This window comes from Anopheles cruzii, chromosome 3 (assembly GCF_943734635.1).
Source record: "Anopheles cruzii chromosome 3, idAnoCruzAS_RS32_06, whole genome shotgun sequence".
Taxonomy (NCBI): domain Eukaryota; kingdom Metazoa; phylum Arthropoda; class Insecta; order Diptera; family Culicidae; genus Anopheles; species Anopheles cruzii.
Window position 1 is genome coordinate 77,938,812 of NC_069145.1, and position 17,590 is coordinate 77,956,401.

General features: G+C 51.1%; 2 protein-coding genes across 2 annotated transcripts; both read left to right on the forward strand.

Moving 5' to 3' along the window:
• The first annotated feature begins 325 nt into the window (after positions 1-325).
• Positions 326-4,567, forward strand: LOC128271585 (protein arginine N-methyltransferase 9-like). The gene is made up of 3 exons (XM_053009171.1): positions 326-477; positions 587-1,111; positions 2,171-4,567. The coding sequence occupies exons 2-3, from the start codon at positions 813-815 to the stop codon at positions 4,116-4,118; spliced, it is 2,247 nt and encodes a 748-aa protein (XP_052865131.1). The 5' UTR covers positions 326-477; positions 587-812; the 3' UTR covers positions 4,119-4,567.
• Positions 4,568-9,939: 5,372 nt separating this feature from the next.
• Positions 9,940-17,468, forward strand: LOC128273009 (polycomb protein Sfmbt). The gene is made up of 7 exons (XM_053010912.1): positions 9,940-9,964; positions 11,064-11,224; positions 12,270-13,260; positions 14,182-15,519; positions 15,600-16,039; positions 16,103-16,436; positions 16,594-17,468. The coding sequence occupies exons 1-7, from the start codon at positions 9,958-9,960 to the stop codon at positions 17,466-17,468; spliced, it is 4,146 nt and encodes a 1,381-aa protein (XP_052866872.1). The 5' UTR covers positions 9,940-9,957.
• The last annotated feature ends 122 nt before the right edge of the window (positions 17,469-17,590 follow it).

A 17,590-nucleotide genomic window follows, 5' to 3' on the forward strand; every position in this document is an offset into this window, starting at 1 on the left:
CAGCCACAGGCGGCTTCATCCGCACGCGCAACCGGCCCATGATGCTTAGTGTGTGTGTGTGAGACAAGGATTGACGATTTGTTTACATTCCTTCCTGTCCGAGCGCCACAACAAAGTCACACACGTGCGCGTTTGCCGTCGAGCCGGTAAGAATTAACTTTGTAGCTCTGAGAAAATGCTAATTGGTTCAACATTTCAAAGGTCACGCTGATGACGCCGTCAGTGAGAAGAACCAGTGGTCCATATCGACGAAGGTAAATACCGGGCGCGGGCGTTAAATGCGCATTGCGAGTGTTCTGTGGAAAGCGCAAACGATTGAGGTCAATGTTTTGCTGTCGTATTTCCTCTCTTTTTTAGAACACCCATCTAACGCAGAGATCGCAGCGCAGGATGCGAACATCCTGCAATCGGTGCCGAAGATAATCATTTCCCTAACCTAGCTGCATTTCTGGAAGTGCTGGACCTGACCTTGAATGGGTACACTTTGACAGCTTGTCCGGAAGCTTGGCGACGCCGGCGCACCACTTTCTGTTTACAAACTACATACACGCGCGGTCTCTCTCTCTCTCTCTCTCTCTCGGCACAGGACGAAAAAGCTGTACCAACTGGAGCGGCAGAAAGTGTAAAACTCACAGGACACTCCGGTGTACAGTGCAAAACGGAGTAGCCTCGCAGAAAGGTGGAAAATCGTGAAGCGGTTGCGTGTTGTTTGGTGCGAACCAATCGACAAGGAAAATCAATCCCAGCAACCATCCGTGCGAGTGGCGACCGTGGTCAGATTGCTGTGTGATTGCGGCCAATGCTGAAGCACCATGAGTAGTGATGAGGAAATCGGTGAACTGAAAGTTGTGTACGATTTCATAGCGCAGGCCAGGTTCAAGAAGGCTTTCGCCAGCGCTTCGAAAGTTCTCGACCAGCGGTCCCCGATTCCGCCCGATGCCACCGACGAGGACCCGCTCCGGGAGCTGTTCCTGTTCGTCGTCACCAAGTACGCGGATCAGCTTGAGCAGGAGGGCAAAATCGAACAAGTGTTCGAAATCATAGAGCAGGGCTTGGAGTACTTTCCCGAGCATCCGGAGCTGCTGAACGAGACGGGCGTCCGGCTGCAAAGGTACGGGATCGCGCGTTAGGCCCGGCGGGTCATTTTCCTCATTTCTTTTTTTTTGTATCGCTGGGGTTGCGTTTTTCTCGCCCACTCTCCTGGCGACGACTGGCTCTCTCGACGGCTCTTAATTACCCACCTCCCGGGCCTCTGCCATGGACCCGATTTATCTTCATCTGTTGCGGCACCTCCGTGCGAAGGTGCGACCGAAAGCGAAGATCCGCGAAATAGCACATCAACTGTTCGCGATCGATAATGGAATTAAAATGGGCTTCCTCTGGGACGTGGGGTGTCTTTCGCAGACCGAGGCACGCACGCTGCTCGACTCGCTCAAGAAGGTCAATCTGATAGCGCGGACACTAGTGGTGCTCCAGTTCGGGGACGACCCGAGTGACTTTGGTGTTTGCGATGCCCAACGGTTCGGTAGCCACCAGTCCGTCTTTCGGCCCGTGCTGATCGATGTGTCCGCCAGCTTACCGCAGCCTCGCGTCGCTGATCCGAGCACTGTGGAGGGATTGCTAACAAGTCTTGCATCTTTGCGATCGGAACTGTTGGCCCAGCATGGGACGGAGGGCCCCAAACGATGGTCACTTGCTGGGGAGTTGTGTCGCACGAGTCTGTACGGGCTGTTCATTGGCTACCCGGTGATCTATTGGTACGATGCAGTGGCCTCGCAAGAGAACTGCCTGTCGCAAGTGCCCCTTGTTGTGTATCAAGCGGGAAGGATGTCCGATAAACCGTTCATTCCGCTGATCTCGTTCAGCGTTCCAGCGCAGTTACTGCATGACCAACCAGCGGTTTCCAGTGCCATCAGTCGGTGGAAAGAATCGCTTAAAGGTTTCCCCTTGAAACTGACAGAATTTACGAAAGTTTTCAACATTGTGATTATGTAACATTTTCACTTACTTACTACACGGTCACCAAATATTAGGAGTAGATAGTTAGTTAAGGCAGAGGGCAGCTGATGCGCAACTACTCAATTAGTAATAAACGACTAGAATAATGAACCATAATGGAGTAATACTTAGTTCTTTTTCTCTTAATTCCTCCCATACATCAAACGCACAGATATGGTCGATCGTTGGAAGCGTCGATCTGTTTCGAGCGAGTGCTGCTGCAGGATTCCCGCTATCTGAAGGCGTACCAGAACTTGCAGAACACAAAATGCGAGCTGGTCGAGCGGTGGCACTTTCGGATGCTGAATGACGTGGTGCGCAACGCAGCGTTCCGGGCGGCAATCGAACACCACATCGGCGCCGGGTATGACGAGGTGCTGGACATTGGTACGGGCACTGGTTTGCTCTCGATTTACGCTCTGCGCTGCGAGGGCATTCGGAAGGCGGCCGCATGCGATGGGTCGGAAATTATGGTGCAGATCGCTCGGGACGTGTTCGGCGCGAATGGGCTGAGCGATCGGATCTGCCTGTTTCAGAGCTACTCGCAGGACCTGAAGATTGGCGAACGGTTCTCGCTGATCGTCACCGAGACCCTCGATAGCGGTGCGTTTGGCGAGGGCATCCTCGAAACGTTGATCCACGCGAAGAAGCATCTGCTGTTACCGCAGGGGAAGATCATTCCGGCAAAGGTGACCCTGCACGTGTCCGGCTACCAGTCGCGCGCCTTAACTGCAAGCAATATTTTAATCAATGAATCATTCAGCGAAGACTTTTCGCTGCCCAGCAACTGTCTGCTGTCCAAGGAGGGCACCAAGTGCTACGACGCGGAGGACATTAGCCGTATCCAGGCGAACGATGATTTTGAGTTCGTTACCGATACGGTGGTTTCGATGGAGGTTGATTTTAACGACTTGGATTGTCTGGTGCGCCACTACGACGGTAAGGAGGTTGGCGAGGTGGAGCTGACCTGTCTGGACGATGGTTTACTGCTCGACGGGTTCGTCGTGTGGTTCGATTTGCAGCTGGATGAAACGAACTTCATTAGTACTGATCCCACGACAAACACGTGCTGGAATCAGGCCATCTTTCGCTTGAACCAACGATTACCGGTGGCCAAAGATCAGCGGCTAAAGCTAACGATGTCGTGCAAGGATGGCGCACTTGCCATTGCACACAACCTGAACTCGTTGGACAATCAAATCAGCGTCGACGAGCACGTGCTGGAGTTTCTGAGCGACTACGAGTACTACGGCAGTCTGACCGAGGCGACCGATGGGCTTGATGATATGGAAAAGATTCTCGACCTTTCGCTATTTCCGTATGCAGGGCTAAAGCTTCTGAAGGACGGCAAAGCTCGCATGTTGTTCTGTCTGGATCAAACGGAGGACCTGATCGAGTTTATCGCCAACCAGAACGAAATTCCGATGGGAAGCATCATGCTGGTTAGTTCAATCCAGGAGATCTTCCTACTCAACGACTACACTCTGGACCTGATCATCTTGCAGCCGGTGGATGTATTCGGGCAGATCAACAGTGAGCACTTCTGCCTCTATCAATCGCTGCTACCGAAGCTTAAACCGATCGGAACGGTCATACCTGCGTCGCTCGAGCTACACGGCAGTCTCATCGAGTCGGAATGGATCGTCAAGTGTAGCCGGGTGGAAAATGCGGAGCTGGAGCAGTTGCAAATCGACAAATATTTGGCTTCGCTCGAGACGGAAAATCACCTCGACCTGGGACCATTCTCGTACCGCAATCTTTCCGAACCCGTGAAGCTAGCGGACGTTCAGTTCGATGGTAAGCTCCACGAAACGGAACAGGAATTGAACCTACTGGAACACACCGATCCGACCAGGGTACACGCAGTGCTGTACCACTACCGTATCGGGTTTACGCCCGATCGTCCCCAGCTTGACACGGACCGACCCCAGTCCTTTGCCAAGCGGTCTGCCTTTATCATTCCGAAATCTACATTCCACGTTGGGGGCTGTGGCCCAGCAGCACTCGCAGAAGAGGCTGCCGTCGAGGCTGATAGCACAGCGCCGATCGAAAAGCTGCACGTGACCGTACTTCAAAACCATGGAGTTATCAAGTGTGACATCACCACTGTGGCGCAGTGAACTGTGGAAAGCAAATCTTGCTACCCCTAGCTACTCTACGCACAATCCTCAAAACTTCTGGCCAGCTAGATGCTGGCCGGAGAACGATCACCGGAACACCTCCAACAAACCCCACCTATAATATATACCGTAGTGTCGCATCAGAGTAGCAATGGGCAAATTTCACGGTAGCGACACAAAGCTAAAGTTGGCTAACCGCCGTAGGACATGGTGGATTGAAACACATTCCAATTTGTGCAATTTTTGGTCCCTAGACCACTAGACCATTAGGGGAGGACTGCAACGGACTCCGCACAACACGAAAAGTAATAACCCCTGTACGGGTACCCTAGCATGTAGTAAATCGTAGTCAATCAGTACACATTCTTAAAGCAAACCGAAAAAGCATCGACAACCCGCCCCATGCGAGTGTAGGAATGTAGTTTTAGTACAGTTTTGGGCATTAGTAGTGAAGTACCAATAACAGCAGTAGTTGGATTAGCATTACCAGCATTTGTGCATTTAGCCGTCGCAGCTACAAGCGAGTAGAAGCAAAGTAGGACCGTTTTCATTTTACCGTGCACCGTGATCTAGTATCATCTAAACAACCGAAATGTGATTGGATTGTTACAGTCCCATATCAGCCGTTCGCGCGATAGTACAATAACGGTAACGCAATTGCATTATGTACCACTAGTTTTATTTTCCATGAGCAATAAAATTGAACCTATATCATTCCTTTGGATCTGCCCCTTATGTCTTGGTGCGCAGAATGATGGCAGTTCCCAGCGCTTGATGACAGGATTCATGCGTGACCTTGCCCCGCTGCTCGGTGAGCTTAAACGAGACATTCTCACCGAGATGGATCGCCGCCTCACGCTGCTCACCGGCCCGTCTCACACGTCAAATCACCGGGACCCGGCCGGAGACTGCGTTAACCCAGTTGGAGGCAACAGAACCGCAACTTATGCGTCGGCTCTGAAGGAGCCGACAATTCGACGTTCTGGTGAGAACAGTGCCCCACGCCCCCCTCCGCTGGCCGTTGGCACGGCAGCAAAGATTGCCATAGGCACTGTGGCGGCACCCACACCAAAACTATGGCTGTTCCTTTCGCGTTTGGCCACAGATGTTACTGAGGAGCAAGTCAGCGACATGGTGTCAAAAAGCCTCGAAGCCAAGGACGTGCTCGTTAAACGGTTACTTCCGAAGGACCGAAATCCATCAACTGTGTCGTTCTTGTCCTTCCGGGTCGGAGTGCCGCTTGCCTTGAGGGACAAAGCGCTCGATCCTTCCACCTGGCCAAATGGAGTGCTTTTTCGTGAGTTCGTTGCCAAACCAGCCCAAGATAGACGCCCGTTATTATGTTCATCACCCGTTGCCGCTCCGCTAGCATCCGACCAACTATGCTTTCCGGACCTGAGCTTTAAGGCTAGGGAGCTTACCCCTCCACGATTCTCCGAGGTGGCTCTGCGGTATGGGAATAGCTCGTTCATGTCACCACCACACCAACGCAAGAGGCCTCGTTCTGACAATACCGTAAATATCTCGCCGAATAAATAGCAGATGTCCAGATCTTACCAAAACGTCGACCACGTCGATCGCATCACGCCACGAATAGACACGAACCGAACTGACATCTACAATCTTCGATTTTACTACCAGAACGTGCGCGGCTTGAGATCGAAGCTCAACTCTTTTAGCCTTGCTCTTCAGGAGTGTGAGTGGGACTTAATTGCGCTAACTGAAACATGGCTTGATGAGTCCGTCCCATCTTCATACTTCGGTGACGCGTTCCGTGTATTCCGTTGCGATCGTTCTAACTCACTAAGCGGCCGCTCACGTGGTGGCGGAGTTGCTATAATGGTCAATCGCAACCTGGAGGGCCGGATAATTGAGTTCCCTCCCGAACCGTTCGAACAAATGTGGATTCGAGTGAAGCTGCAACATCATTCCCTCGTCGTGGGTACCGCGTACCTGCCGCCTGATCTTAGCCGGGACATATCTATGCTTCGTAAACTTATGGACTCGCTCACTCTTGTGCTAAACCAGATCGACCCTAATGATTTAGTTCTGTTAATGGGTGACTTCAACCAGCCTGCTTTAAACTGGACACGATCTGGTCTGATGGATGTGCAGGGTTCTTCTGTTTCCGGTGCTGCGGCGTTCTTTGTGGACGGTATCAACTTCCATGGCCTTCTTCAGCGGAATACTATTACTAATGTCCTGGGGCGTAACTTGGATCTGGTTTTTGCTGATGCTGAGTTAGCCCCTGGCATCAACGTGTACGAAGCTGCTGAGGCTCTCACGCCTGTTGATACATATCACCCCGCACTGGAAATAAGCATCGATCTTCCCGCAGTACAGCGAGCAACTGCAAGTGCTGAGTCTGAGCCATGGCAGTCTCGCTTTGATTTTCGTCGTGCCGACTTTGCACAACTATCATCCTGCATCTCGGCTGTCGATTGGAAATGTTTTCTGTGTGCTGATGACATCGATAGTAACGTGAAGCTATTTAGCGATAAACTCTGCAGTTTGTTTAGTGACTCAGTGCCGATGTTGCGTCCGCGTTGTGGACCGCGGTGGTCAACTGGATTATTAAGGCGATTACGCAAGCTTAAATGTCGTCAATTAAAACGGTTCCAGCGCAACCGCTCTTGTTATAATAGGAACTGTTTTCTTCGTGCTAGTTCGCTTTATAAAAACTTAAACAGGCGTCTTTATTATAAGTACGTTAGGAGAGTTCAGGCTTCGTTGATTGTCAACCCTAGGTCCTTCTGGAGCTTCGTGAACACTAAGCGTAAGTGTAACCGTCTCCCAGTGTCTATGTGTTGTGGTAATCGTTTTTTTACGTCTGCACGTGATAAGTGTGAAGCCTTTGCGTCTACGTTTTCGTGCAATTTTGACAACTCCGTTGTTTCTGACTCTGAAATGTTCGAAGCCCTGTCATTTGTACCGGCCGATCTTATTGACGTGCCTTTACCAACTATCTCAAAGTCTGTTATACTCGAAGCTATTGACCAGTTAAAACTATCTTATATCCCGGGCCCGGACAACATTCCTTCTGCCGTTCTCAAGGAGTGTGGTTCAGCGCTAGCTGTTCCACTGAGGATTCTGTTCTCAGGGTCCTTATTGGATTCTTTCGGCTGGCGCCCAACGTGGGGCACGAAATGAACTCGCGATATGAAATTAACCACGTTTTTTAACGCGTTTATTTGGGTTACTTTTTACAACGGCAACGTTAATGGAAGCGGCAACGGTAACGGAACGGTAACAGGGTTAAAAAATTCCGTGATCTCTCGCGGTCGCTTCTGGAATCCAAGTCCCTTGTCCGATCACGCTTACTCGCGCGCAGGCCGATCGGGCGAGGACCTTCACCCGGTCGGCCTGGTGGTATTGGTAGCTGCGTTCGAAGCGAGGTCGCTCTCCCGTGACCGGTAGCGCAGTCGTTCCGACAGTTAAGCGGGTAGATCGATATTCTCGCCGCTTAACTGACAGTCCTTGTCCTCTGCTCGATTTCCGTCCTTGTGGAAGGAATCTTGGATGCTTCCCATCCACAAGAAGGGCAGTAAGGAATGTATTGAAAACTATCGTGGCATTTCGATTCTTAACGCTTGCAGTAAGCTCTTTGAAATAGTTGTTACAAGGCACCTGCAGTTCTGCTCTAAGCCTTACATCTCTGACCAGCAGCATGGCTTTGTCCCGCGCAGATCTACCTCGACAAACCTTCTCACCTTCTTGAATGGTTGCTACTCTAGCTTTGACAAAGGTCTGCAGGTTGACACAATTTATACGGATTTCAAGGCAGCTTTTGACAGAGTTTCGCATCGGTTACTATCCGCCAAATTGGCTAAACTAGGTGTCTGTCCCTTGCTCGTGAGATGGATTGTGTCTTACCTGTGTAATCGTGTCATTCGTGTTAGGGTTAGTCAGACCTTGTCCTCTGTTTTCACCAACGTCTCTGGCGTTCCCCAAGGAAGCAATTTGGGTCCGCTATTGTTTTTACTGTTCGTCAATGACCTGACTCTTCGGCTTCCTTCTGAGTGCTACTTAATGTTTGCTGACGACCTGAAATTGTTTCTACCTGTCTGTATCCCGTCTGATTGTGTTTATTTGCAATCATTACTTGAACGTTTTGTTCATTGGTGTGATTGCAATAAAATGTCATTGAATGTCGATAAGTGCAATGTTCTCACTTTCTCTAGGAAAAAGTCCCCTGTCATGTTTATGTATCGCATTGGCTCGTCTGTTGTTCCGCGTGTAGATGTTATCCGTGATTTAGGTGTAACACTGGACGCGAAGCTGAGGCTTAACTTGCACTTTGAGGACATCATCAAGCGTGCGTACAGAATGCTTGGTTTTATTATTCGTATGTCTTCTGAGTTCCGTGACGTTATGTGTCTTAAAGCTTTGTATTGTTGTCTCGTTCGGTCGATCCTTGAGTATGCTTGTGTTGTTTGGCATCCGCACTTTCGGTGCTGGATTGATCGTATTGAAGCCATACAACGCAAGTTTACGAGGATCGCTGTCCGTAGACTTGGTTGGTATGCTGCGGATCGACTTCCACCATACAAAACGCGCTGCCTTCTACTCGGGCTACGTTCACTCGAGCATAGGAGACGGTCAGCACAGGCTCTGTTTGCTTTTAAGATTTTGACTTTTCGTATTGACTCGCCAACACTCCTGTCTCGTATAAATTTGTCTGTCCCTTTCCGATGCTTGAGACGGCGACCCAACCTGGAACTTAGAGTTGACGCGCGGTCTTCCCTATCGGGGCATAATGATCCATTGCTTTCTCTGTGTCGTACTTACAACAACTACTCGTCGCTTCTCGATGTTAATATGTCCCTCGATCAGTGTCGTGATGTGTTTGCTTTCATGTCTTCTTGGTAAATGTTTCGTCCTCGTTATTGTCTCCGGTGTCTTGCACAAATATTGGTTACCAGCTTCGTCGTTGCGTTTCGCCAGTTTGGTTAGTGCTAGTTTAAGTGATAGGTTAAGTCTTTTTTGTCAATTAGGCTAAGCTGCCCGTTGACTTATATAAACAAATAAATAAATAAATAAATTCCAGCATACCGAACAGTTGTTTATATTATTTTTGTAGGGCTAACAGGCGAGTTGTAAAAGGCGGAATAGTTTTAGCAATATCATCCAAATAACTTGAGCAACGATACCGCAAACGTTGCACGAAATATTGAATCAAAAACAGTTGTACAAATAGCGAACCATCCAGAAACCCCTTTTCGAAACCGCAATCCGTGTTTATACCGGGCAGTTGGGCTTGCTGATAGTTCAGTATATCTGTGCTGAGCAGATGCGGTGAGAGAAGAACGGTCGTTTGGAGTAGAGCGCCCACCGATGCGAGTGCCCGACTCAAGAAGCGTCCCGTTCAGCTGACTGTCAGGAGCGGAGTCGATGTCGCCCATCTGGCAGCACTGTTTCGCGCGTTCTGCCAAACGTTTTGTTACCTTTCGAACATTGTTCATCCGAACTCGAGGAACTGAGGAGTTTTTGCTTTTCGGGAGGAAGATTTTTTTGTTGCGAGTGATTTCATTTCGCACCGACTGTACACAACGGAGAATATCGCAAGCAGACTTACCGTTTCGGATTGTGGATCGCGGGAACCGTGCCCCGTTGTGGCAACATCCGACCGAGTAGTATCCCCCGCGGTGGTCGCAGGTTGTTGAATGGTTTCTCGCAACGGTGCTGTTGCGATCCGCATCACTCGACGACGACGACGAACGCGGACACGGGACACAACACACGGCGGTCGTGGCTGTCCCGTGCGAGTGCCGTGAAGCGACCACAAGGACCGCAGCCAAATGCGACCCGATTGTTCGATATGTCGAGCTAGTATTGAAATATGAACGGTGAGTGTGCGAAACGAGGGCGAACGGAGAACGGTTCAGCCACCATCGAGCGGAAGCCCGTTTCGACAGGCTTCCTTCAGAAAGGAATCGTATGACAGGCGGTGTGCGTCGATGTGTACATGCCTGTGTGTGAATGTGTGTGTGCGTGTATTGGTTACCTTTATTCCTTGGCTTCCTGCGTGAAAGCTGAGCTTCCTTTTCGAAACAACACCAAAGGATGCATTGAGTGGTTTTACGTCCCACCCATTACGCAGTGGAACAATTGTGCAAACGTGCAATTTAGTGCATCCACTGTGTCGAAGCAGTTGTGGAGATGAAAAGTTATTAAGCTTCGCCAAAAATCGGGGCATGCTAAGGTTTGTGTAAACAGCACAATTTCGCTCGCCTTTATTCGAACAAGTGTTACAATTGGAAATCTAGTACCCCTTGAATGTGTTTGTTTCCTTGGCAAAGTTTATGTTTTGGTTTAGCGCAGCATACTCGAGCACGAGAACGTGCGAAACGGTGCGCGTGTGTATGGCGGCCACGCGTGTGTCAATTGTTTTCCTGTGCCTTGGTAACTGTGCCGCTTGTTCGGCTGCTGCGGAACCGGCAGTCAATCGCGAAAATAATATCGACTCTAATTTTCTACTTTAATCTTTACCTGGTCCTCTCCATGATGACTAGATTTTGAGGCTGAATCATCATGATCCATAAGCATCGAAGTGAATTTTTGCACCCCGCAATTAAGTGAGACGAACTATGAATCTATCTACCTGTGAAAGTTGCTATTGTTCAGCGAAAAACACAACTACGAGAGTGCCTACCGAACGTATTGCACAAATTTCATTTTCAAATACACTTATCGGCACTACAGCGGTGAGCTCATTGCAGACCCGCTTCAAGATATTGTAGATTTTACCGGTTATCTTGCGTCGGAATGGTCACCGAGGGGCTCCATGCTAACTAAAAAGTGGCCGGGTTCAAGAGGCAACGAACCCGTGACCGGCAGGGTGACAGCAACGACTGTTGCCACTTAGGTCACTGAGAATCATTCACGGTTCCATTGAAAAGTTCCTTCCTGATACTAATTCTCTCTCCATTGGCTATTTTCTTTTAGTTTTTAATCGAGTACCGCCTAGTATGAATCCGCAAGAGCTCAGTGCTATGGTTTGGATGGGACCGATCGCGTCGCAGCTGGATGAAAACTTGACCAACTACTACGTCCCGCCGCCAGTGGCGACCGTCATGGAAGATATCACTCAGCAGGCGCACGCTATGGTAAGCACTGAGAGGAGCAGTACGCATTAAGCAGCCCGTGGGTACATGGCTTGTTGAAGTGGCCACCAACTTTATCACCAGTATCCTGGGCTGGTCGCTACTCGCATGCATGGTTTACTTAGCCGTTTACTCTAAAATGTTTTCTTGTTGCTGTTGGAAACCCCTTCTCATGGGCACCGTAAACGTTACTTACGAGTAGTTTACGGCCAACATAGTAGCCATACATTCAGATACACCAAAGTTCAAAGACGTCAGCGTCACTCAAACAGATCATCTAGCCAAATACCTTACACAATGATCACTCTGCCAGTTTTGCTGCAGATCTTTCGAATATTTTTGTTTGCTTTTGTTGCGTTTTTTCGGAGCTTGGCTCTGCCCCTCTCGCGCTCTAGTTTCGGTTCTCTAATTTGCAATTCTTTTTTCTTCTATGTTTCCCCGTCCCGTGTTATGCTTGTTTGGTTTTGTGTCTTTCGATTGTGTTCCGATACAAAAAAAACCGGGAATCCGCCGCTACCTGCCTTCAACGCCCACTCGATCATCATCACCACCACTCGATCATCACCATCATCATCGTTGTCGTCGTCGTCGTCATGTGCCCGTCATAACATCTTTGACCACACTACCGAATGTCGAATCGATCTGTGAAATGAATTCAACTTGTTGACCAACGCTCGATTTTAACCCGTAAACTACAAAATCCCCAATCCGATCCGACGATGCTGTGCGGCGTGATCGTTACACGCCCTCGACGATCGTCGCCAAATTCATGCAATACACAACACCCACCCACTTAAACACGACACGACATCACACTTTACTATCAAACTTTTTATTTCCGATTCATTTTTCGTTCCCGTGTGCTCCCGATTATGTGTTTCCTCCCCACCAATCTTGTCCCCAAACGTTCGATTATGATTGTTTGTTCGTCCATGTGTGTGAACGTGTTGTCGTTGTAAATCCCGATCGTCGTCGCTGGGGACACTAACTGCATGCTAACATGGACCAATGTGGAACGCTGTGAATCGGACATACGAACGGGAATCAGGACATGAATCCGGCGGCACTGAACTCGCTGATCAGTGAATACGGTGGTCACGTAACGACCATTCCCACACCGGCCGGCTTAGCGACCATTCCGAGCGGCGCCGCCGAGCACCTGGCACTGACTAATCAGGAATTGTTCAATCTCCAGCAACAGCAGCAGCAGCAGCAGCATCAACTGCTGCAACAGCAGCTGGCGCTCGGTGGTTACGGGTTTCTCGACCAAAATGGTACGCTGACGGCAGCAGCAGCGGTCGCGGCGGCTGCCGCAACCGTCGCTGGTGGACCAGCAACACTTGGCGGGCCAGGCCAGAACACGATCGGAGTCGGTGACTTGCAGCTCGTTAACGACTCCGGCCCCACCGGCAAGATAGCGGCTATGAACGGAATGAGTACGAACGACGTGGCGATCGCGGCTGGTATCGGCCCTATCACTATTGGCGATGACGATGGTGTGTGCGATACGAGCGAAGGCATGGACGGTGTGGCCGACGGTGAGCCGGGCGCACACGATCAAACGATATCGTCGTTCGATCCGTACGGTCAGATGATTGATACCAGTGGTGGTAGCGATTACCTTTCGTGCGCCACGGGGCAGGAAAATCTGCTTCACTATAAACTGATGAACGAGGCCCAGTTGCTGCAGGCCCAGGGCCACTTTCTGGACTACGATGTGTCGCACGACGATGGTTCGAACAGTAACAGCAGCAGCACCGATGGTGGCCAGAACAATAACAATCCTGACGGGAGTCCTTCCATGATGGCGGATGATGGCCTTGCGTTGGACCAGAAACCGCGGCCGCGTAGCATCCGACCGTCTCACGACGATCACGAGCCCCTGCCGCCGTACACGAGGATGTATGCGGTGCAGGCCGAGCGGTACGCGAACAAAAAAATCAAACCCGTTAGGCGGCCCGGTTTGGTCCTGAAAACACCGATCGCTTACAAGGGCGATATCGACCCGTCGGTCATACCGATCGAGCCCGACGGCATGGGTAGGTTTTTGTTGTTTTTGTTTTCATTTTTTATTTATTTCTATTTTCTTTCCCTTTACAATTACGATTCGTTTCCGTTGCGTGCCTCGTTTATGTTTCTTGTATCACGTTGAGTTTCCGCTTAACGTCATTTGTTTCTTTTGCTTCAGTTAACCCATCACCGCACCTGCTCACAAGACACATAACATTCCAATAAAATACAAGTTCAGCCGATCACAGCATAAAGGACTGATGAAGCTTAATGTTCTTGTCCGTTCTGTTAAATCTCTCTGTTAAATTTATTCACTCTCGAGTAAGCGACAAACTAAAAACCTTTTTTGTAGAACCTCTTTTATTACTACATCGTAATGTGATAGTTGAAGGTGGAGGAGGAGCTCAAAAATTATAAGTCTTTCTTTCTCCACTGTCTGTCGCGACCTGCCCGTTTCTCGTTTTTCCATCTTCTCTAAGGATACTAGATATGCGTCGTTCTAGCTATAGTTTCTATTAAGGTCCGCCAGGTGCGCTGGTGCCGGCCGCTAGGACGTACCATGATATTCATTTTTACGCAACACTCTCCTTTGAATGATCGAAAGATCTCACAAAATCGCAGTCGAAGGACGAAAGGACTGAAATCTTTGGAATATCTTAAAACCTATATCTTAAGGGTCGACGCTCTTCTGTGCCAGAAGAAGCGATTGATCAATTGCCCTTAGGACTGTTTGATATGTTATGCGGCGCGGATAGAGTTCGTTATCATTAGTCTGGTTTCACTTCACATCATTAACCGAGCATTTAACCGAGTTGCTCCCCTTTCTGGCTGCTCATTTCTTCCCCTTTTCGTCCCTCATTAACTTTCTTTACTGTGTGTGCGTGTGATAACCGCTGCCAATGCGCGATTCAATCGATCACTGACGAACTTTGTCGCTTCCTCACTTGCAGCCATCTGCGAGAAGTGCGGTGCCATCGGAGTGAAGCATTCGTTCTACACCAAGCAGCGGCGCTTCTGTAGCATGTCATGTTCCCGGTCGTTCGAGTCGCTCCGTGTGTTCAGTACACATTTGCGCCCCGGAAGCGGTAACAAAACTCCGCTGGCGGACGACGGCAATCGACCGACGGCGTCGGTGGCCCTGGGTGGCGAAGGGATCGATGACGGTATCCTGGCGGTGCCGCCCGACCAACTGATCGACGACCCGAGTGCCTCAACCGGACACGAGCTCGAGGACAGCAAGCACTCGCTCCTGCTGCAGCAACAGGCACAAGTACAAACGGTCGGTTATCGGTTCAAGATGGCTGACCACCGAGGAGCCGGAGCAGCGCCACCTGTCCTTCTGCAACCGACCCCCGGCAGTATCGTTAGCAATAGCAGCAACAGCAATAGTCACGATGGAAGCGCTAGCTTGAGCAGTGTAAATAGTAGCAACAGTGGCGCGAGGATGATGGGTACCGTCGGGGACGCGAGTACGCACGAAATAGTGCCGCAAGAAGAGATTCCCCAACTATCGAGGGGCTCCCGGCTTCCGTCACCCTGCCCGCAGGACGATCGTATCAACAGCATCCGGCGGAAACCGAACGAGTTCCACAACTCGTACGACTGGACGCAGGCGCTGATGGACGGGAAGCTCTTCGCGGCGCCCGTCACCTGTTTCCGACACGCGCCCGGTTACGATATGTGGCCGAACGTGGTGATCGGGATGAAGGTGGAGGTAGAGAACACGGACTGTGACGTGGTGCAGCAGCCGGTGCTCGGCGGCACGCCCCACAGCTTCTGGGTCGCGACGGTGCTGCGAATCTGTGGCTATAAGGCGCTGCTGCGCTACGAAGGGTTCGAAGCGAGCGATGCGTCGAAGGACTTCTGGGTGAACCTGTGCTCCGCCGAGGTACACCCGGTCGGATGGTGTGCGACGCGCGGTAAACCGCTGATACCGCCCAAAAGCATCACCAAGCCGTACCCGGACTGGAAGGAGTTTCTGGTGAAGCGGCTCTCGAATGCCCGTACCCTTCCGTCGACGTTCTACAATAAAATTAGCGACAGCTTTCGGTCACGGTTTCGCGTGGGACTGAACCTGGAGGTAGTGGACAAGAACCGAATCTCGGCGGTGAAGGTGGCTACTATCACCAAGATCGTCGGGAAGCGACTGTACGTGCGCTACTACAACAGCTCGGACGACAATGGATTCTGGTGTCACGAGGATTCGCCCCTCATCCATCCGGTTGGTTGGGCGTCGACCGTCGGACACAATCTCGACGCCCCGGTGGAGTACATGGAGCGAATGAATGGTAACGCGCGCGTCAAAACCTTGACCTCGACCTTTGGGCGACCGGCTCATGTGTTTGTTTCGTTTCTTCCCCAACAACAGCGGCCAGAGACCAAATTTTGGAACCGAACGAGGACGACGCCATGATGGATTTGTTTAAGACGAACTTTCAGTTCGAGGAGTACTGCTACGATGGCCGGCAGACGGGGTTCGAGGAAAACATGAAGCTGGAGGCCGTCGATCCGCTCAACCTGTCGTCGATCTGCGTGGCGACCGTGATGTCGGTGCTGAAGTTTGGCTACATTATGATACGCATCGATTCGTACGATCCGGACGTGAACTGTACGGACTGGTTCTGCTACCACGAAAAATCCCCGTGCATCTTTCCGGTCGGGTTCTGCGCGAAGCACAACATCACGCTCACCCCACCGAAGGGCTACGATCTGACCACCTTTACCTGGGACCAGTATCTGCTCGATACCGGCAGCAAACCGGCCACCGAAGATATTTTCCATCAGGAACCGATCCGGCAACGGTTCAAGGTACGTGGCGGTGCGTTGGCCCTGCGCGGACATGGTTTTCATTTTCGTATCCCCGTGATCTAGGTGGGAATGAAACTGGAATCGGCCGATCTGATGGATCCAAGACTGATCTGTGTGGCCACCATCTCGCGTGTGGTCGGTCGGCTGCTGAAGGTGCACTTCGATGGCTGGGACGACGAGTACGATCAGTGGCTGGACAGCGAAAGCCCCGACATCTACCCGATCGGGTGGTGCGTGTTGGTGGGCCACAAGCTCGAGGGTCCCCGCATCCTACCGAAGATACCGCTGGTGCAGAAGATTTCGCCTAAAACCACCAAGAAAGGGACCAAACGGGTCAAGAAGAAGCTGAAAACGGAACCCGCCCCGGTGCCGCCGCAGGACGATTGTAAGTTGCGTGGTGAGTTTTCTATTTTTAGTTTGGTTTGCTTGTAGTGATTGTTTTTACTTCATTTCACGATGAATTACGTATTGCCAAGTTCGTTTCGTTGATCCATGATTTTTTTCTTAAATTGTCCCTTGTATTTAATGCTTACTCCTTACTCTTCCCAACGTAGCTCAACCGGCACCAACGACACGGACAGCGCGGATCAAGAAGGAACAGGAACATTTCGAACAACAGAAGCTTCTATCAAACGCCCAGCTAGAGTATGGTTCATCTCCGTTGGCCCCATCGCATCACTTTGCGCCGGATGCCCTAAGCCATCCGCACCGCGGATTGTCCACACCGACGCAGGCAGCGGCAGCAATAGCGACACCGTCGTCACTTCGTGCGATAATCAAACACGAACCAAATCACCGCGACACATCCTCGTCCTCTTCGCTACTGAGCGGAACGAACGCTCTCGGTCCGATCTTTGACCACTCGACCGGTGGCAGCCTGGATGGCGATCGGGACGACGTGGACATGCGCACCGAGGACGAGGACGGTGAGTCGAGTTCGGCCACCGGTCTTCCGTCGACGGCTCCGTCTTCCGAGATTGCGGACAATGAGCTGGAAAAGGTTATTCCGCGGCTTATCCACCACGACATGCTGGCGGTCAACAGTAGCAGCTCGCCCGACTCGATGGCGGCGGGTGCGACCGGAGGCCACAGTAATTCGAACGGCAGCAGCAGTACGAGCGCTGGACTGCTCGGCTCGTTCGGTATTGGCGGTGGCAGCAGTCAAATCACGCCGGACAACTGGGAGGTGAAGGATGTGGCCATGTTTCTCACGATCAACGATTGCGCCGTACACACGGAGCAGTTCGTGCAGAACCGGATCGACGGCCGGCGGTTGCTGGAGCTCAGCAAGGACGACATCATCACGCTGCTCAGCCTTAAGGTGGGGCCGGCGCTCAAAATCTACGATCTCATCCAGCAGCTGAAGTGTAAGATTGATCCCGCGAAGTCGCGCCACCTTGCAAAGGGTGCCGGCAAAAAGTTTCTCTAGTAGCGGTGCCGCACGTTGTTTGGTGGGAATTCGGGGAAAGGGTCTTTATGCCACCTGCGTGTGGCCAGCCTGTCTCGAGGAGCTCGAGACTACTGTGTCTGCGCTCCTCTTGCGACGGTTGT

Bases quoted from the DNA above. Each gene is read 5' to 3' on its own strand.
- LOC128273009 (XM_053010912.1), top strand. The intron at 13,261-14,181 runs GTAGGTTTTTGT...CCTCACTTGCAG, and splicing joins GATCGAGCCCGACGGCATGG to CCATCTGCGAGAAGTGCGGT. The intron at 16,437-16,593 runs GTGAGTTTTCTA...TTCCCAACGTAG, and splicing joins GGACGATTGTAAGTTGCGTG to CTCAACCGGCACCAACGACA.
- LOC128271585 (XM_053009171.1), top strand. From the start codon at position 813: ATGAGTAGTGATGAGGAAATCGGTGAACTGAAAGTTGTGTACGATTTC. The intron at 1,112-2,170 runs GTACGGGATCGC...TCAAACGCACAG, and splicing joins ACGGGCGTCCGGCTGCAAAG to ATATGGTCGATCGTTGGAAG.